General features: G+C 33.3%; 1 protein-coding gene, 1 long non-coding RNA gene and 1 other non-coding gene across 4 annotated transcripts; 1 reads left to right on the forward strand and 2 right to left on the reverse strand.

The window, feature by feature from the left end:
• Positions 1–4723: 4723 nt before the first annotated feature.
• On the reverse strand, positions 4724–5230 carry LOC118349312. Its single transcript, XR_004802288.1, has 2 exons — positions 4973–5230; positions 4724–4781 (listed from the first exon to the last, which is right to left on the reverse strand). It is a non-coding gene; the product is annotated as an uncharacterized LOC118349312 (long non-coding RNA).
• A 1784-nt stretch (positions 5231–7014) lies between these two features.
• Positions 7015–7102, forward strand: LOC118349330. Its single transcript, XR_004802303.1, has one exon. It is a non-coding gene; the product is annotated as a small nucleolar RNA snoR8a (small nucleolar RNA).
• A 6309-nt stretch (positions 7103–13411) lies between these two features.
• LOC109001120 (growth-regulating factor 6-like) lies at positions 13412–17083 on the reverse strand. 2 transcript variants are annotated; one of them, XM_018978264.2, is made up of 5 exons: positions 16418–17083; positions 15363–15590; positions 14619–15003; positions 14297–14447; positions 13412–14218 (listed from the first exon to the last, which is right to left on the reverse strand). In XM_018978264.2, exons 1-5 carry the CDS (start codon positions 16797–16799, stop codon positions 13613–13615), a joined length of 1752 nt encoding a protein of 583 aa, XP_018833809.1. In that variant the 5' UTR covers positions 16800–17083; the 3' UTR covers positions 13412–13612. The 2 variants fall into 2 exon arrangements, with proteins under 2 accessions (XP_018833809.1, XP_018833808.1); XM_018978263.2 differs by having other exon boundaries at positions 13412–14447.
• Between the last annotated feature and the right edge of the window lie 4607 nt (positions 17084–21690).

Here is a 21690-nt window from a genome sequence, read left to right on the forward strand (position 1 = left end):
TCATCTTTAAACAAGTAGTAGATCAGAAATCAGAATAGACAGATCATCTCATCATCATAAGGTTGGATTTGACATATATTAATGTTGATTTGGTTACATAAACTATTTTATTTCATCACATATAATCATTATAATTTTTTTAAACTCATATATAAAATATAATAAATAACTTAATTTTTTTAAATCTTAAAATAAAAATAATATTAAAAAATAATATTATAACAATATTTTATTTAACTATTAACAAAATATCTTATCTGAACTACGTAACCAAAAGGAACTTAATATTTTATCGTCTACCTTTTTTTAATTTTTCGTAATTCACGTATATATTTTTGTTTTTCATAACATGACGCAATTCAAATCGAGTAAATTAAATTCTTAAATTTTCACTCTTTCAAGCCGCCCGGGGGAGGAACTAGAGGCCGAGCCCCTTCCTCCTCCTACCCCGTGCTCTCAATGTTCTTTTCTGACGTTCATGCTTGTCGACATTCCAGGCTAATAGTATTAACATCTGTCAAGAAAAACAAAAACGTACAAAACAAAAAATCGCAGACTTTGAAGGCTAATCGTTGCCAATCAAGTATTGTGCCATGAATTTTGAATGATGAAGGGCTATTCAAGTTAATTAGTTTTCTTTCTTGACCGATTCGTAGAGGGGGGGAAAATGAATTAAAAGGTGTGTTTGAGAATGAAAAGAAAATTATCCTTCCGATCAATTATAAAGTCAGTACTGTTTAAATGATGAGGAATTGAAACGCGGAGAAAATAAGAGAATTCATAATCTTGAAATTAATTTTCGCCAACATGGTCTTTGATATATACAAACAAATCAAAACAGGTCACAGATAAGTAGAAGAGCCAAAAACACAATTAATGAAACAACTTGGTCTTTGATATCTTATAAACATGTCAAAAGTGCTAAACAAGTTAATAACAGTGCCACCTTGTCTCACTACTCTTTATCTCTCTCATATGGAAGCTGAGAGATCCTGACTGAATTACCATCCCGAGCACTACATGACCACTTACAAGATAAAGCAATTAGCATATTCTTCCTGAACCCTGATTTAACCCCATTTTTAAGCAGCTTACTATTTCCGCCATTACTGCTCTTGGTGCACTCCCTGTAGGCTGCCAGAAAAGGGTCATGATCGTGCTTTCGAAGACCCTTTCTGGAAGAACTTCTTGAAGGAGGTTGAAAAGTACAAGGAGGGAGGGGGATTTGGATATCATGGGCCAAAACCCTAGCTGCAGTTTCCGATCGATAAGGAGGAGGCGGTAGGTTAAACGCAAAGTCTCCTTCCGTGAGGCACTCTTTGTGTGTGCTCATGGAAACCCCAGGCTTTTTTTCCCCTGAGAAGGGGATGGTCTCTCGCGACTGATCAACCTTTGAGTAATTCGGCATCTAACTTTTTTTTGGGTGCAAGTACAAGAATTTATGATCGCTAGGCTCGTATATATAGAGAAGGCTTACCGCTTACGTACGCACTAGAAATTCTTGTTCGGCATGAAACCCTTAAAGCCACGCACATAAAACGTGGAGGTTGGCAGGTGGGGGAAAACTTACAAGATTCAAAACTCACGTCAATTCATCTCAATTCATTTCAATTTATTTCATCTTATTATTACAATTTTTTTAAATTTTCACACAAAATATAATAAACAATTCAACATTTTCAAATTTCAAAATAACTTTTCTAAATTTCTATACAAAATATAATAAATAATTTAATTTTTATTTTACTATTTACAAACTATCTCAACTCATCTCTGAATCCAAACATCTCCTTAAAGGCTACATTTGGTTATTTGACCGAACTCAGATCGGTTTAAATTTAGACTTATTTTAATATTTAAATATTCAACTCTTAAATTATTAAATTTATCTTAATTTAAATTTTTTTTACATCTGACAACTTTTTTTAGCTCAACACTTCTTTACATGCAAGACCCACAACTTTTTTCAAATTTTTTATAAATATATCTAAATTCATTTTAACATTTAAATATATATAAAGTCATCTTAAATAGATTTTACAAAACTCATTTTATCATTTTAATTCACTATTATTTATAAAAAGACTCAATTCAGCTTATCATCAAAACGTAGCCTTAAACAAAATTAAAGGAAAAGACAATGAAGTGGGAGAAAGGAGACCAAATTTCATGGGTGTCTACATCAAAGCGAAAAGTTGGCCAGGAAGATTAAGCTAGTTGACAAAGAAAAGTAGGAAATAAGTTTTGGGTACTTGATTAACTAATTTGTCGTGGTCGAAGTTCAAGGGCAGACTGAGAAATTTGTAGATGATGGCTGACTGAGTCCATGTATATATAGGTACTGGAATTGAATTAATGGATGTCATACGTACCAACTCTCTGTATTGTCGTCCAGCTGGTCTTTGTGATTGGGTATGTCTAGAGGGTCAAAGACGTATTTCTTATTCTAAAACTGACAACCATTTAGTTGGACCAAATTACATTTACAGGTCCACTAGGGATTGATCATTGTAAGATACAACGAAGGTTGGAATTAATTTTCTTGACACGCTCTAGAAAATTAGTTTGTTCATATTGAATGCGTTGTGTATTGCTTCTCCAGTCATACTTAATTATCTATAGGAAAAATATTGTTTTTTATCTTGAATTTTGTTATCTAATTACACCAATTTCTCGCATAATCTAATTTGAAACTGTCTTGAAATTGTTAAGAATATAATATAATAATAAAATATAACTATTTTCATCAGTTTAAATTTTTAAAATAAATGGTGATTTCACATTTATGAGATCATTTCAAATGGCTTGTCCCAGAAGGTTAATCTAATAGAAAAATATAGATTTTATTATTGTATTATATTCTTAACATTCTTAATTCCTCACATGTGGGTCATACTATTTCTCAATAAGTGAGTCAAATACGTAGAATATTTAATTAAATTAATAGAATGTAAAGTCGGGATTCAAATTTAAGACATATACTCTTATATTATGTTAAATTATCATTTGTCCAAAATATTTAAACCGATGAAAAAATATAAATTTTATTATTGTATCGTACTCTTAACAGAAATGAGGTGAAAAGGTTGAGCATCATGCATATGATGCACCAATCATGTTGGAAATTAAATAGGCAAAAGTCAAGCCTTTCTTTTTTCTTTTCTTTTTTCCCGAAGGAGGAATATTCTCCAATAAGCCTAGGTGAGATTTGGGCATACCCTGATTTGTAGAAAGTATCAGCTTTACTCGTTCGATCGGTCACAGAAAGAGACTTCTGGATTTTTATTATCAAGAAATGCGTGGTAGCTAGAATTGGTAAGATAATATTATATTGACCCGAGGACTCGTATGACTAGGATGTTTGTTGTACTAATATTCATACAAATAGACGCCTTTAATAGAACCCAAAAACGTGTAAATAAATCAGATTGTTGAATGCGGATCACAAGAGCATGAGCCTTCTTCTAACTATATATTATAAATTAATAGATAAGAGTGTCACTGAAGTACACGTTAAATATATATATATATATATATGTATGTATGTATGTAACTATGCATATATATATATATATGCAGGACTTGTATATATCACCTTTATAAACAGTTTCCGTTTTGTACGTGTTCTTAATTCTCGGCTATAGAACTGCTTGTTTATTAAGGGCTGGGGGAGATTCAGTTAGAGGTCCCCCCGGCCTTCACTCCCTGATTATTATGTAGTGATGGCAAGTATTGTAACAGAGAGTTATACACAAATAAATTACATAAAAGCATATTCTTTAACTGGTATGATTTCATAAAATTAACTAGATCTATTTTACAAGAAAATTAATTTTATAATCTGACGTATCACATTAAGTCACGTCAATTTATAGATTTATTTTTATATAATTTCTAAGTTATTTTCCATTGTGATATCGTGTGGGATTAAGTCAAGCAATAAATTCGTCACGCGAAATTTACAATGTGTAGTCGTATTCATCTGATCTCCGAATGAAACATACTTATTTGGTGGTACCTGATATGTAGTGTCGTACTAGCCTTTTTAAAGTAATGTTATGGGAGTAAACTAATAAAACTGTAAAATATAATTTTGATAAAATGGCAACACACTAGTAAATCAACCTGCACGACTGATTTGAAAGCATCCAAAGAGAATAAAAAGATTGAACTTTGCCTGACCAGTTTCTTCTAAAACAGAGGAGTCTAGAGAATGAGAAAGGAAGACAATGCAGAGACAACAACTCTACCAATAATACTATATTCTTCCCAAACCAATTTCAAGGACTTTGATATGCCACATGTTTCCCATCCAAAGTTCTCGTGAAGAAAATTAGGTAAGCATTGAGGTCCATTAACCATAAGGCCATTCCATGTAAAGAGAAAATTAAAATTTATCAATCACTGCGAAGAATTATAGAATCTTAAAAAAAAAAAAAAGAAATCAGATTGACTATGAAGAAGTAAGATTCAGGCAAAAGAAAATGTTGTTGTTCTAAGAGTCATGTTGTTGGCTCTGAATTTTCAAAGAAACCAAATCATGAGACACGGAAATATGAGATTTAGTATACTTAAACACGGCCATAATATGTAAAATTGAGTTGTTTTATGAAAAGAATTGAAGAAATCAGCCATTTAATAAAGGACGGATTGTGGTTAAACCAAGAGTTAGGCAAGCTGCCAAATAGATATAACTCACATTTTCTTTACTTCCAGCACTTCCAACAACATAGCTATCCATCAACTTTGCAAATTGCCCAACCAGCTTATTCACCAATTATCTGAGTGAATTCGAACCCATTCACAAATTTTTACAAACAAGTAGAATGAATACCAAATTTAAAACAACAAATGAAAAAACGAAGAGAATTGCAAACATCAAAATCCAACAAATGAAACAAAGCTATTGAAAATAGAGGAGAAGAGAATTTGAAGGCAATTGGGTACTGGAGGAAGGGGATGGAATTGCAACCTGGGTACTCTAATTGAAGCTGATTAGAACTGCAACCTGGGCCGACTGGGTACTTGACGAAGAGGGTCCTCTCTTGAGGAAGGAGACAACGACGTCAATGCCGATGGGCTGCTGCGCAAGCGATGGCTATGGCGACTATGATGGCGAAAGGGCGACGGGCGCATCGAGGAAGGGATTTCAAAGGCACATAATCATTTTTCTTTTGATGAAACTTTACGTAAGAAAAGGGCACCCAAAGTGGACATTCATTCACTTCCTCTTGGGGGTCATGAAGTGGCTCATGAGGCTTGATCGCTAGCCCTTAATAGCCAATCAGGGAGTTACAATAGAGAGACTATTTACATAGGCTCTCCCCTTCTTTAGAAAAAATACTTGGATAAACAAGCTCTATCTCTCAAATAGTTCTCTCTAGTAACGACATTTAGGCTGTAGAACGTGTAAGTGTTACTCTGGTATTATCATGTAGCACACTCCAACATCGATGTGAAAATATTGGATAAACAACAACACTGAAAAATCTATGGAACAATCACACTAAATTCGAGATATTTCCTGTAGGGTAATATCGCTTCCGCTGTGTACTTTGATCTAGTATTTCTAACATGTTATAATCTATAAATGAAACAGAGCGTTTCATTTAGGCATGCAAAGCAGTCTACATTTGTGGACTGCAAGAATAATTATTTGAAAGGGGGCATGATATCTACTCTTTGTTGTTATTCAAAAGGAAAACTTCTCCACAATTGGACCAAAAAATATAGAGTAATACTATGTACAGTCGTAGAGTACGTAAACGTTATACAATCGTTTTGAGAAAGAGTATAGTCCACTATTAAAAAATTAATTTCTTTTCATGTGAGTCTCGTATTTATTCATTTTTTTCAAAGCGATTACACGACACTTATACACTGACGACTACAAGTATCATTTCTCAAAAATATCTAACCACTAATCCAATAACCATATAAGCCTCAGCTGCCCTCATTGTTGTTGGACTCTACGTCTGCATGTCTACCAATTCCTAAACACCATGAATCTGAACACAAATTGGCGAGCCAATTGTTTATAGCCTCCTCTACGACCTCGTCATTAAATCATAAGGAATCTCTCATTTCCAATAGTGCACACGAATCGGCAAAAAAGACTGCGGCCTTGTTTGTTTATAAAGATGATCAGATGAGATTAAAGTTAAATAAAATATTATTAAAATATAATTTATTAATATTATCTTTATTTTAAAATTTGAAATTCTTAAATTATTTATTATATTTTATGTGAGAGTTTAAAAAAATTATAATGATTATATAAGATAAAATAAAATAATTTATGAAAACAAACAAGACCTGCATATTTATTTTCAAGATGCGTTCTCATTAGCTTACCTGACATGTCATTGTGTATTTTCTAAAGTGGCAAGAATCCACCTATGCACTACTTTGCTTCATTATATTCTCTATTTTTTTTTACATATATATATATAATAATGATACTTTATCATATAAAATTTATCGTTCAGATGACTCTCTTAATCTCTTGACGTGACACTATTATATAATACTACATACTTTTTTAAACAAATATAAACACAAAAATGATAGATGGAACCCAAAATTTTAATTTTCCTCTTTTTATATTTTTGACGCCCTTTCATTTTAAATATATTTTTTAATAAACACACATATAGTGAATTGCTACATTCTCCTAAAAAAAAAGGCTACATTCTGTTTTTCAACCTAAGCCCACCAACATAAATAACTCATAGTAGCCCAGGCCCGAAAATTCATATTCAAATCGGGTCAAGCTTTGAGCTTATTAAGCCCAGCCTCAGGCGAGGTGTGTGGGGTGGCTAGGGTTTCGAAATCTGGCTCTGTTTCCTTCTCTTATAAATTAACGAGTTATCTCAGCTGAAATACCTAGATACGTTCCACGCAGAGCTTCCACTCCCAGTTACAGGTTCCGACGGCAAAATATCTATGAAAAGCTCCAGGCGATCTATGAAATTTCAATTTTTTTTTTTCTCTCGCATATGCAAAATCATGGTGTTGGTTGCGATGATTATAAAAATTCCTCGTTCTGAATGCCATTGCCGTGGCATGACAGACACGTTTACACCCATAGAATATGAGCGCCACCCATTTTCTTTTCATTATCTTCATTACAGAATTTTGTGAATTAGTTTCGTTATAGTTTCTTCATGATTCTTAGTAGTTTTTCTCCCTGTTTTGGTGTTCTTGTTGAACAGTTTACTGGAGATGCCTTTGATCGCAGGGCAGTTTTCTATTATTGCTTTTTACTCATCCAACTTCTTGATCCGTCTAGTTAGTGTTTAAAGCCCTGATTGCACCAAATAATTTTTTGAAGTTTGGGTTACGCACACCTCTATATTACTTAGATTTCTTTATTTTTTATTTTTTATTTTTTAAACTTGACGTTTCATTCTTTCTAATGCTTTATCACCTATCTCAGTCCTAGCTCCTAAATACTTTCTTTGTGGATCAGTAGATTGTCTACGCTGTTTGTTTTGCTTCTTACCATGAGCATCTTCCTTTTAGTCCATTTCAATATATTTTCTGGGTAGATAGGCACACTACCCAAATATATTTTAAGTTTTTTTAGTTTTTTATTATTTTTTTAACATCTTTAATCACTAAAAAAAATTTAAAAATTATATAATTTTATTAATCATCAATTCTTTAATCATTAAGTAAACTAAAAAATTGAATACAAAAAAAATAATAAATAAATAGTAGTAGACTAATAATCTTATCCAAAAAGATATGTTTCAAGATTATAAGAGAATTATATTTGAATGTTCAAGATGTACAATGTTTTTAAAAAATATAAATAAATACGAGAATTTCATAAAAAAAAATTAATTATTTAATAATAGATTTTATTTTTTTTAAAATAATTATACAACGTTTATTATAAACACGATTGAGTGTATCATTACTTATATTCTAATACTTGATGACCCACTTTTCAGTAACGTATTTCAATGAAATCTGAACTTTGTGCATTTTGCCATTTTGCATGGGTTGCAATTCATGTTGGACAATGTTACAGCTACTCATTTATATGGCACTCTTTGACATGATAATGTGGCACTCATTGACGTTGCAAAGTGCTGTATGATTTTTAAAAAAATTAAAATATATATTCAAAATAAAATGGTATACAAAAATTTAAAAAAAAAAATATTAAAATCTTAGTGTCACGTCAATAAACAAAGTCGTAAATATTGGATTATATGTTAAGTTATGGGATATAATATTATTTTTCATTTGTGTTTGTGATCCTATATTGTGTTCTTGTCTAAGTCGTAAATATTGGATTATATGGGACCATGGGTCATTCAAATATGATTCGTTTAATTAAATAGATTAGATCATAAAATTTTAACACGATTCGTATAAATAATTGGTAATACGGCACGAGCTATTTATCATGTTTAATAATTAACTTTTATTACTTTAATCAAACATTGGTCAGGTCAATTTAATTCATTTCAACGTGTCTTTTTATAAATATCAAACTAATAATATATAAAATAAAATCACATATTAATAACAAGGAACCTGCTACAGCCACAGAATCTTCACCGAAAGGCAAAAGTTTTTTTGTTTTTGTTGCTTTTCTTCAATCATTTTTTTAAACATTTTAAATATTTTTAAAAAATATAAAAAAAATCATAACTTTTTTTAAAATACTTTCTTAATCATTAAGTAAAAATAATAAAATAATAAAATAAAATGTAATTCAGTAAAAACTTTCGATAGAAAATTTATGTGGGAATAATATTTTCCTAATAAAAATAAGTTTAGCATTTGATATGTCAAGTAATCAAATACTAATATTAATATTATATTCTAACACTATCTACAATAAGGCATATAAAATTAAATATATATAAAATTTGTAAATATAATTTGTTCATATTAATAGCGAGTTGACACGTTTATTAATCTTGTCTTAATGTGTTAATATATTTTGACTCAAGTTTATTTATATTAAAGTCAACCATGTTTATTCCATGTTCACATCAAATTCACGAATTGTATCATATATTGCCCCTACTAATTTTTAGTTTGTTATGAATATTGAATGAGATAAGTTGTGCGGGTCGAAGAATTTTTAGTTAAATTACCCATAACTTGATTGTAGATTATAGCTGATAATCTCGTGCTAAAATTGAATTGTTTTGGAACTGAAAAGATGATAAATGAACTTCCAACAACAAACTATCATATTTCTCATATCTTCCAAAGTTAAAAACATAGTAACTTTTTTTTAAAAAAAAAGAAAAAAAAAGAATAGCAATTCTTATTCATCTTAAAGCATAAAAGCTTGGATACAAGGAGGAATACCCTCCAATACATTGCTCTCTTAAGAGAGTTTAAGTGCATCCTTAACTAATAAATGAGCCACATTATTGAAATCCCTTGAGATGTGCTTAACCGACCAATGTTGCATCATGCCAAGCTTATTTCTAATATCTTGAATGATCATCCCCACTGAAGTCCATTTACCTGAGTCACCGTTAATATCATCAATCACTGTCTTGGCATCTCCCTCAAGTATGATTCTGGACAAGTGCAGCTATTGGAAAAGAATTACTGTTTTAAGTGCCCCTACTGCCTCTGCCATAGTTGGATCTGGGAAAAGTTTCCTTTGAGACCTGAGAGTGGCAACCACATGACTAGTCCAATCTTGAATGATGACCCCATTACCAATTTTGCAATTTACTCGGTCCACATAAGCATCTCAGTTGGCCTTATAAACCTATGAAGGAGGAGCAATCCACTTAGGAAGATCTTGACTTGTTGTCACCCCTTCTCCCACTAGTTTCAGGTTCGTAGCTTGGAAATTAATTACTGTTTGTGTAGCAAATTGCACAATTGAGTTTGGATCCATAAACTTACCCTAAAAAACATAATTGTTTCTTCTTTTCCATAACTAATATATAGTTTCTGCAAAGACTGCTAGATCAGATGCACACAACACTGAAGAGATGTCCATTACCAATTCCTTGAAAGGGATCTTCACTACCTTGACTTTCTGCAAACACTTTAAGCTTGTTCGCCACACATATTGAGTAGAAATACATGACCAAAGAACATGTGTCACAGATTCTGGTTCAAGTTTATAGATTGGGCACATAGGAGACTCAATGATTTTCCTTTTAACTAAATTCTGGTTTGTAGGCAAAGATTCATGGCAAGCTCTCCACATTAACTTAAGTGTAGCCTTTGGAACCATTAGCTTCCATTTGTTTTTCCAGAAAGCACTCTTCTGCACATTTAGAGATAATTGCCCCTTCTGATATGCTGTCATTTCCCCTGCTAAATTGTAAGCACTTTTGACAGTGAATCTTTCGTCAGTAGTGCACTTCTAGATTAGCTTGTCTTGGACATTACTCACACTGACCGGGATCCTACTAATAAAATTCATTTCCTCTTCAACAAAAACCTTTCTCAAAATAGCCATGTCACATGCCCCTACTTACTTGTCAATGAGATTAGACACTTTCCTCCCAGCATAAAACTCATGTTGAGAAGATTGTAGCTTGTAAGAAAAGGGTCAAGGAAGCCACTTGTCTGTCCCTATATGCACTAATTCACCATTGCCAATTCTCCAAATTAGACTCTCTTGCAGGACTGATCTTGCCTCCATAAAACTCTTCCACAAATAAGAAGCATTACTACCAACCTTTGCACGTAAAAATTATGATCTGTAAAAAATATTTTACTTTAAGAACTCGAGCTGTTAAGGATGATGGTTGTTGAATGACTTTCCACCCTTACTTTGCAAGAAGGGCCAGATTAAACTCATCAAAGTCTCTATATACCAGATCTCCTTCTCCTTTAGGTTTTACATCTGTTTTCAAGGAATCTATTGAGTTTGTCTCTCATCTCTACTGTCCCATCAAAACTTTTTCATGAGCTTATCTATAGCAGATAAAACTGCCATACTATCTTAAATTATTAAAATTATACTTTCCATACTGCATAATTTCTGGATAGGCCTCATTTCCAGCCGTTGACTTTGAAGGACAAGTGTCAGAAGACAACTATCAAAAGCTACTTGGAGCGTCAATTATTGTGGATTTAAAATTTGAACTTTGGAACCGCACTCTCCGAGTCTGATAGCTACAAGAGTTGGCAATGGCCTTCCTTTCGTCTTTGTTTTCTGCATGCTTTCCTTTCAGCTATCCGCTTTTCAGAGCTCGCATTTCCCTTTCCTTTTACCTTCCATTGGATTTGGAGGTTTATTAAACGAGTCAAATCTGCTTAAACTCGATTCAACTGGTATAAATTTATTTAATATCCTATCTGCTATTTTTCAGTCGTGGGTGGTTTATTTTATTTATTTTATTTTTTTGAAATGGTTTATTACTAATGCATACTTTTCAATTTAACTTTTATAAATTCAGACACATGGTTTAACTAACTTAAAGGACAACATAACACGTAACTCATCGTTGATATGACTGAAAATATTTAGTGTCCGTTTATGAAAAATATATTTTATTTAAGAAAATTGTAACTTGAAAGTTTGAACTCTCTAGGAACTTAAATATTTCAATTGTGAATAATATAGCCAATGGCGGAACCAGTAATTTTTCTTGGAGGGCCAACTTTTCTACCGTACGAGATTTTTATGTAAAATGAAAAAAATATTACAAAATTATAAGACATATAAAATTAAATCTCAATAATTTGCCAACTAACATAGAAATAAAATTTTAAAAGCACAACTTAATGTTTGTTTCAGATTTTTCAAGATAATATTTCATAGAATAATATTCATCAATTATTATTTTTGTAAATATAACATATTTAGAAATTGTTTTTTGTTTTTTTTGTATAAACTATCAAGTAATCTTTTAGAATGCCATCTTTCATTCTAATATCTAAGTTAGTTTATCAAATTTCATGTAAAATTTATCTATTTTGATGTCATGTTAAGCATAGAATACTACAACTGAGACCTTAAATAAACTTTTTCTTACTCAATGAAGTTTAGAGGATAAATCATCTGCACTACTTTTCATATAAATCATTAATCTTAAATAGTTTTTCTGGTATTTTCACTTTAGAATCTATATTAAGAAACTTAATATTGTGTGATAAAAAATTTTAGGGTCAGTGTTAATAGTTTATTATTTCTCCTAATTTTAGTTTTAATTTAATTTTAGCGTGGCCACATCCTTAAAAATAGATAATATATAGAAATTATACAAAATCTAGGGGTTATAGGAAAAAAATTAGAAAGATACATTTCTATGTATATTGAAGTTTTACAAATTTTTAGAAAACATATGGAAATATGGAAATTATAATTTTTTTTTTTTGGGGGGGGGGAGGGGGGGAATTTCTATATACATGTTAAATTTCGGGGTTATTTTCAAAATTTTGGGTGAAGGAAAAAGGTTTAGACAAGAAAAAGGAGAGGAGGAGATGGAAGATGGGAGGTTAGTTGATTATGGTATGGGTAAGAAAAGACTAATCGTGGGAATATTCATCAGCCATTAGTTCACCAAATCAATACTACACATTCGTTTCTAACTATCTAAGGGCTTGATTATGTTCTAAGTTAACTTACAACACTTTTTCTGGTTGATATGACAAGTAAAATTGTGGAATTAAAAGTTCGAAACTCATTTGCTAATCAGTGGCCTCCTCTTGAGTAGAAACTGTTGGTCAAATCAATGCAACCCTGTAGAAATTAGGATATGCCCATTGGTTGTGGAATGAATGTTTTCAACCTGTACGGAGTTGGGCCCGTGACCAAAGGGGGCCAGTGACCAAAGTATAGTCGGGCCCCTAACTAGAGAAAGGAGAAAGAGGCCCACAGCCCACGTGAGAGGGAAGCAGATATGGGGTGATGGGGTACCGACATCTCTAATAGCACCTTGCACACGCATGTAATGATAGGGCAACGCCGCCCTAATGTGTCAACACAAAATGCATACAGGGATCGCGGTGCAACGCCCTGTCCCTGATAGTGTGTGCGACATCATCCCTATCTCTAACAAAGCACGCGAAAGGTAACCGCACTCACCAACCTGCCACAAGGATGTGACCCGAGAAGGCCACACCACAACAATGATAACAGCATGAAGGCCCCCCATGAAAGACAGACACCTCTATCACAATGTACAGAGAGTCCCTCAGCAAGCAGTATAAATGTCGAATACCATGTCAAAATTACTCTCCATGTTCTCATATATTCAAGAGTTCTCTTACGAAATAGATGACGGATTTAGGCATTGAAGATGTTTATCAACCCCAACCCCCCCACTTTCCTTGTGTTGCAGGGGGTCTAGCCTGGAGTTTGGTGTGCAAAACACGTCATTAGGTTGCATTTAAATACCTTCTACTCGTAGAAATTTTCATACCCACCTCTATCAAAGCACCAGGATCGGTAAATATAGTCTTACCAAACATAAGATGTAATCAACAAATCAAATTCTCATGTAACACAAACAAACCCAAATCGTGAGCCAAAAAAGAAGACAGGTTATGAATTTAAAAAGATTAACATATTCCGTTTCTCATTACAGTTAAGACTACTTTACTTGCAGTTTCTGAGTTGGAAAAGGTCAAGTCTACAAGGCAGGCAAGGACGAGGAATATTTCACAGGAGTTGAGAGCCAAGGGGGTCATTACACTGGCCACCAGCCCCTTCAAGTACTGTCTTGTGATTCTCGGCTCTCGGGCTGCTCCCAGCACTGCCGTTAGAAAGAGACCCAAAAGCTGTCTTTTGTAGGACCCCAGTTGGAGATGATCCTACAGGAGGGCTATTGTCCCAGCCCGCAGTCATAAGGTTCAGCGCAGATGAGTTCTTGCAGTCCGCTGCACTGCTATTACTACCATGATGCAAGACTTCTCCAAGAGGACCTCCCATGGAAGTTTTCCATGAGATAGGAATCCAGTTTGCTTGCCTTTGGTTTGGTTCATTGAGGACACCGCTGCTACCCACTCCCAAACCCATCCTTATCGGGTCTAACTCGGGCGTTGACAGTCTGAGTGGAGCAAGTGTGAGTTTCTCGTTGGCTGGAGAACAAGTGGACGAGATCAAGTCTGAGGAAGCCAAGGGGATTGAAATTGATAGCTGGGTCCCGTCTGATTGCATGCCCATCTCAGGCCAAGAAATGGCCGAACGATCGGCTTGGGCTTTGGGCCAGTCATCAATGAAATGACGAAGAGATTGTTGTGATTCAGCTCCTCTGTCACTGACCTCCTGCGATGAACAGTTCATTAGACTGGGGCTTCTATGAGAAGGATTGAGGAGGGAATCAGAAGTGACTAGCCCAAACACATTTCTAGAGGGTTGCTCGTATGTCATTTGCTGTTTCTGAATCGTGAACGAGTTTTCTTTCGGTTTCTGGTCAATGGAGGCCGGAGATAGCATGGAGAGGCCCGGTTGATCTTGCATTCTTTCACCCATATTGTCTTTGTTGACGAACATCCTACGACAGAAATTACCAAACCATCATTGACATTGGACTCCCAAAAGAACTACAACATCGGGTGGAAATTAAATGCCGGAATAGTGATAACTAATAAAGTTCGAGCAAATATAAATCAGCCTTGCTCAATAAGAAAGAACGGATACTTAGAGCCAATCATGATATATTCACCTGTTGGTGGTGGCCGCGGAAGGATTAGATGCATCGTGCTGCAAGTTCTTTAGTTGTTGATGGGCAGTGGCAAGGCTATTGGACGCGCCGCCGCCGCCACTACTGGGCACCACCACCGCCGACGCTGATGTGGATGAAGCAATAGGCATCAGCTTTGAGTTCGTACTGCTGGTGGAGGAGGTAGTCCCGGTGATGGCATGGCCAGTTTGGCCTTCCACAGGCTTTCTTGAACGATGGCGGCCCCTGTTCATGTGCCGCTCACAATATTTTTGATCGACTACCGCATCTCGTGAGCACCGCCATTTCTTCCCATCGGTTCTACGACACCTTCCGGGCTCAGGGTCAGTGTTGTTCGAGAATCCCAGATGGAAAGAACCCCATCCCACTTGATGCATGCAAAAGGCAAAAAGCATCCAAAATCAAGGAAGAGAATAGTGACGGGAACTTTAACGCACAGATATTTGCAGATGTTTCCAAGGAAGGTTAAATGAACACCTCCCCCCAAATAAAAAAAGTGTTGCTGTGTTGGGTAGCAACTGATAATTAATTCACAACTAAAAAATAGAAATTTTGAACAGTGAGAACAGTGCTAAATTAATTAAATCCGAAAGAGAGGAGGGGCCATGTTCAGCAACTTTCATTATCAAACGCCAATTGAAAATTACACCAAGGCGCATGCAAATCTGGAGAGTGTAAAAAATCTCGCTTTATTTAGCTGCTAAAAGGAACAGGAAAAAAACTTACATGCACTGGGTCTCAGAAGCCCCCCTGGAAAAGTAGAGAACGCAACAGAATCAAGGGATTTTCTAATTGGGATGAGCAGGTTAGATGGTACAGGCATATTTGCCGTTATGTATTTGTAGATCAACGCCTGGTGTTCTAGCTCCATCCATTGAGATGGAGTGAATGGCCCTCGGGCTCCAGCTAAAAAACCATGCACGCTTGAACCATCCAAGTTCCCGGAGCTATAGCCTGAAAAAGAAAACCAGAAAAGATAGGGGTAGAAAGGAAGTATGAAGGTCAAGAAAGCCAAAATATCAAGGCGTTTCATACTAAGATGTAAAGAAAAAGTTTGTCTCCATGATACAAGAAAAGAAAGCAGAAAAAAAAAAAAAAAAAAAAAAAAAAAAAAAAAAAAAAAAAAAAAAAAAAAAGGTGGAAAGGGGCGCGACAGGGAACACAAAATTATTTCTTGATTGCATTATTTTAAGGTGGCTGCAACAATAATGAATTTCTTGTCCTTGATAATTCGAAAAAAGAAAGTCATAATACTAACAAAGATGAGAAAAACCAAAAAAGAAGGGGAAAGATCAGATTATAGAGGACTCGGAACCAATCGAAAAAAATGTGGTTTTTCTTGCTGATATGGCTCTTTCTATCCCGGCTCACTTATATTTACTTCTTTTGTGCCCAAGTCTACTGCGTGGGAATATTAGGAAAACACATCTCACTGAAACAGGAAGACAGGAATTTTAAGAGAGAAAATAAAGTTGCACACTTTTTTCTTGACAAGACTAAAAACAAAGACCACTAGGAGATTTCCTCGAAAACACCCTTCACCGGTACAGGGTAATCAAAACCCATATAACACATAACAATCATAGCTTTGTAGCTAAACACAATCTGTCCAAAGCTTGCAACCCGACAGTCTTAACATAAATCAACAGATCCATGCAAGTAGTTACTTCCCCATTAACTCTCCAAACGATATTCACAAGTGATTTAACTTTCGGTTCCCCAAAGGATGTCCCGGACATCACATTATTAAATACAACCTTAAAACTGCTTAATATATGTACCTGTATTTCTAGTGTAAGCAGATAATGCCTGGTAAAAGTAGGGCAATGTGGCATTCTGAGAGTTCTTTTCCGCCGCAAGAATTTCTGATTTGGGAGAAGAGAAGCTTAGCATTTGCTGTTGTCGCTGACCATCAGAGAAGAGAGTGCAACTAGATCTCAATAAAGCGTTTTTCTGCTGAAGCAGCATCGCCTTGGAGGCAGAGAAGTCATCAGTCTTGGCCAGCTTTGAGCTTCTCAAGTCATCTTCAGAGTTACCAGATCTCTGCTGCTTGAGCAATCCAGCTCCGTGCCACTTCTGCTTTGTCTCAGGATCTGACGCAAGAGAAGAAAAACCACAGTCTGAACCCATTAATCCATGAAAACCCACCCCCCCAAAATCCATCTAGAAAAGCCCACCAAAAGTTTACGAAACCACTAAGCTGAGGAAATGGAACATTGGGTCATTGCAAAAAAAAAAAAAAAGACAGACTCGAAGGGTTGGGTGGAGGCGCATTTTAAGGGTTGAGTCACAACTTAAACAGAAACTCAAAACCCAGACCGGTTTTATTTTTGAGTTGATGTTTTGAGAAGCATATAATAATTGGGGGTGGAGGGGAGGGAGGGAGAGAGAGAGAGAGAGAGAGAGAGAGAGAGAGCTGCCGAGCAAAGAAACTGACCGAACAATGTTCGTACTAAACTGTAAACACTCTCTTTATATCTCGTGCAGATTAACAAAAATATCTGAATTTTCTTTTTAATAATACTGAAATGTTTAATCGGTCTAGACTCTATATGATCTTCAACCATTGATAAGTAAATAGCAAAAATTTATTTATTTGTTTTTTTAACTTTAAATGGCATGGGATAGTGAGGAAGAACAGGGTTTGTTGCCTTGCAAAGTCCGCTAGCGGTTTCATAGATTTCTCACTCATCTAAAATAAAAGTAAAAGGGCCAAACGAGTGGTGGACAGCATGAACAAAGATGCACCCGCCACGTGATAGAACGCCACTCAGAAATTCTCGCCCTCATCTCATTTTGTCCCCATTACTCTCACACTAACCTTCCCCTCCCTCTCTTTTCTTCTCTTCAAAAATGGGTTATTTGCATGATTCCATGCATCCTCCTATGCCAGAGACCCATAATCTATTCTCTACATTACCGTCCATTCGGGTATAACTTGTGGCAAAAGGTACACTTGCCCACATGCTGCAAAAATACTTTGAATAAGGGTATAAACCCTCTTGGCAAAGGTACACGCCCCAATTTGCAACAGTGCAATAGAAGATATCTTGTCAGAGAATATGACAAAATACTTCCAATATGGTACAAACCCTGTAATTAATTGCCCTCTAATAAGCCACCCACTTTTGGGTGAATGATTAATATCCTTCGTTAAGGCAGCCGTCCTATTACGGCCAAACTAGGGTCTCTCTCGTTGGACACCCTTCCCATATTTTTCATTTATCGGAGAAAATATTATGTGTCTTAAAAAATAGGAAGAAATACACATAGATCTATTACAAATTGATTTCTTTTGTACTCTTAACCCTATTTTTAAAAGATGACTTCTACCTTTATAAAGAAATTATATAAAAACAATCTCATAATCTGACATAATTTTATCTAATTTGTTAGATCTATTTTATAATAAAAATAATTTTATAATATGACAAATCATATTAAGTCACGTCAGTTTATATTATTATTTTTATATAATTTTTTTGTGACTAGAGTATTTTTTTTTAATTAATAATATTATATATAATTATAAAATATATAAATATTATACAATCGATTTAAAAAAAAATGAGATATATTATTAAAAAATTATTATTTTTTAATATAAATTTTGTATTTATTTATTTTTAAATAATTATATAATATTTGTACACTTACGACTACTATTATCATTTTTTTTTTCCGAATATTAAATCGGATTGAAAGTGTTTTGTTCTTGAAAGCAATTTGGCACGGACCTCACCAAAAGGAGCTTAAGAACAAGACAGAATTAACTTTCTTTGTATAGTCTATAAATTCGATGTGTCACCAAAATAGGCCAAATCATCTAAAAAAAAGTTAAAAACTCCTGTCTTATTTTGGACGGTGGTTTGGATCTAACTCGCTCGTTCCTCAAATTCAAAATTTGCAAGTGTATGAAAGTTGTCATTGCCTCAGATACTGAGGACGAGAGAGGATAATTTTATATGAATTTAATAAAATATTATTTTTTAATATTATTATTATTTAAAAAATTAAAAAAATTAAATTATTTATTATATTTTATATGATAAGTTAAAAAAATTATAAATATAAGATAAGATAGATTAAGAGTATTTCTGTATCGATCATTATTTTTAAGCTCACTTTTGTAAATGAAAAATGTTTGATAAAAAAATGTTAAAAGAAAAATTATTAAATATACTCGGATAATTTAATATAAAATAAATATTGTAATTACAAAAAGATATCACAAATATAAATTTATAAATTGACATATGATATGTTAGATCTATTTTATAATAAAAATAATTCTATAATATAACATATTAAATCAAATTACATCAATTTATAAGTTTATTTTTATTTATGAGTTTACTTCTATAATATCTCTATTTTACTAAAGCATTTTTCTTAATATACTATATAAAATTATAAAATTCTTTATATTTTTAAATAGATATAAGCATATCAAGACTCTTTCGGTTTGTAAACTTTCTTTATAAAAAAAAAAATATTACCTCTCTTTGTATATTGGTGTGAAAAAATTTGCGATAATGTTATATTTAATGGGAATTGTTTGCATTCAAAACTCACCTCAATTCATTTCAACTCAACTCATCTCATCATTATAATTTTCTCAAACTTTCACATAAAATATAATAAATAATTCAATTTTTTCAAATCTCAAAATAATTTTCTTAAATTTTCACACAAAATATAATAAATAATTTAATTTTTATTTTATCATTCATAATCTATCTCAACTCATCTTTAAATTCAAACCATTCCTAAAAAAGATCAACGATATGCATCAGCATCCATTTTCAAAAACGATTTTTTATTAATTTTCATGGTGGAATGAAAATATATTCCGAAATACCCAATAATTTTATTAATTTTCATCCCTATATTCGTGCACTTACTTTTGTATCGGGAAGAGTTGGTCACAGCCCATTTTGCCAGTCCTTGGATTGACCGATGGACGAAGGTCCCTGCACCAGCAGGCAGGCGACATCTTAATTTTCCATCAAATGGAGAAAGCCTAACTAAGATTCGCATTAATTCCGTATCCTAAAAAGCAAATGGCTATATTTTTAGGACGAGGAAGGTTCAACAGTTTTGTGGATCCTTTTCTATAATATTGCAAAAGGAAATAAACATATATATATATATATATGTCACCAAACTTTGGTACAAAAACTTGACCTGCATTAAAAAATAAAGATAAGGGTTGTTCCGATGGCTTTAATGCCATTGCACATTTGCATACGTGTAGGAGTTTGCGTTATGATTTTGGTGGCTGAGCTGTCGGTGTTGATATATATATATATATATATATATATATATGTTGGTTCCTCCTGCCTTCCAAATTAATACCGGGCTACACACCGGTCTCATTTAATTTATTGTTCCTCTTTGAACATTGGTTTTGGTTCTACCCATTTTTTGTTTTCTTCTTCTAATCAAGCATATTATAAATATACATAAAATAATTACAGAATAAGAGAGATAATAGAATAGGAGCCTCCGACATTCATCCCAAATCAATTGATACAAGATAGGAAAAAATAAATAAATAAATAACTGATATGTGGCCAAGGACTCGATCCTCACCATTTCCGACAAAAATAAGCCACTTGAAGTCATTTTGATACATTTTGATAAACAGATTATAATACAAGAATTTGTGCTGTATATTATTGATCTGAATTGATCGAATAAGATTTTTACAATTTTTTTCTCACGATCCTTAATTAGGATAAGTAATAACATATAAATATAATAAATTAGAAAAGCGTCAAATCACTGGCGGGAGATCGTTAGGAATTATGATGGCGCGACCACACACCACACTAGGAGACTGGACAAAGAGAAGTGCTAGAGAGTATTCACTATAGTGGTGCACACAATGCATACACTACATGGATGCTTCTTATCCATTTTTTTTTCTTCCTTCAAACTCAGCGGCTTCTCTCTCTCATCTTTGCTCTCTCTCGTCTTGCTCTCACTCTCTCTTATCTCTACTCTCTCTCTCTCATCATCTCTGTCATCCATCTCTAATTTTAAATTTAATAAACGTGTGGTGTAAATTTTGATATATAATATGTGTAAAAATAGCTACTATAAATAGTGATTTCTACCAATAATATTTTCTGGACAAATGGGATGAGGCTCCCGCCACCCTCAAGACAGAGAAGGTAAGATTCTTTTGACCTCTCTATAGTGAGCATTTTTGCGGGAGAGAGAAAACCAGTTTTCTACTTTTTGTAATGGGCGTTGGGTCCTATGGACTCATTAGTTGATCGGTAAACATTACTGATGTTAAATAAAAACAATCATAAAAATATGTCAAAAATTGTCTAGACATTACTGTTTTTACCGGTTGGTATCTTTGGGATATGAGAGGATATCTTATCTCATTTTATTGTTATAATTTTTTTAAATTTATATAAAAAATATAAAAAATAATTTAATTTTTTTAAATCATAATTTAATTTTTATAAATTTTAAAATAATAATAATATTTTAAATTTTTATCTAGAATAAAAAATTCTTATATCACACTCCAAGCATACCAATGTAAAGAACTAAATAATAAATAAAAATGGTCTAGTCATTAAGATATCTTATAAAAATAAATTTATAAATTGACTATATATAGAGAGAAGATAACGTCAATGCATGTTTACATTTGGCCAATATATACATGTAGACCATTTGGATATACTAATGAAGAAGATGGTCAGTGTTACCTGGAAATGTATGGGAAGAGTTGGCTAAAATGCAGTAAATATTATTATATTATTTTCATTTAAATAATAAATTATTTAAGTGGTGTTTCTATTAAATCTTAAATTCGAACCAACCGCTATATACAGGCCTCCGTCGACGGTCGTTGAAATTTATATTAATCAGTATATGCATTGGTCACTTTAGAACACTCTCAATCAATTTTGTAAAATTTATTTTTATGTAAAATTTAGAGAAAAGTAATTTAAAAATGCTTTCAATGGATTATTTATTTTCAAATTTATTTTACATTTTATTACAGTGTTCAGCTGTATTTAACATG

The sequence above is a fragment of the Juglans regia genome, chromosome 8 (genome assembly GCF_001411555.2).
Source record: "Juglans regia cultivar Chandler chromosome 8, Walnut 2.0, whole genome shotgun sequence".
NCBI lineage: Eukaryota > Viridiplantae > Streptophyta > Magnoliopsida > Fagales > Juglandaceae > Juglans > Juglans regia.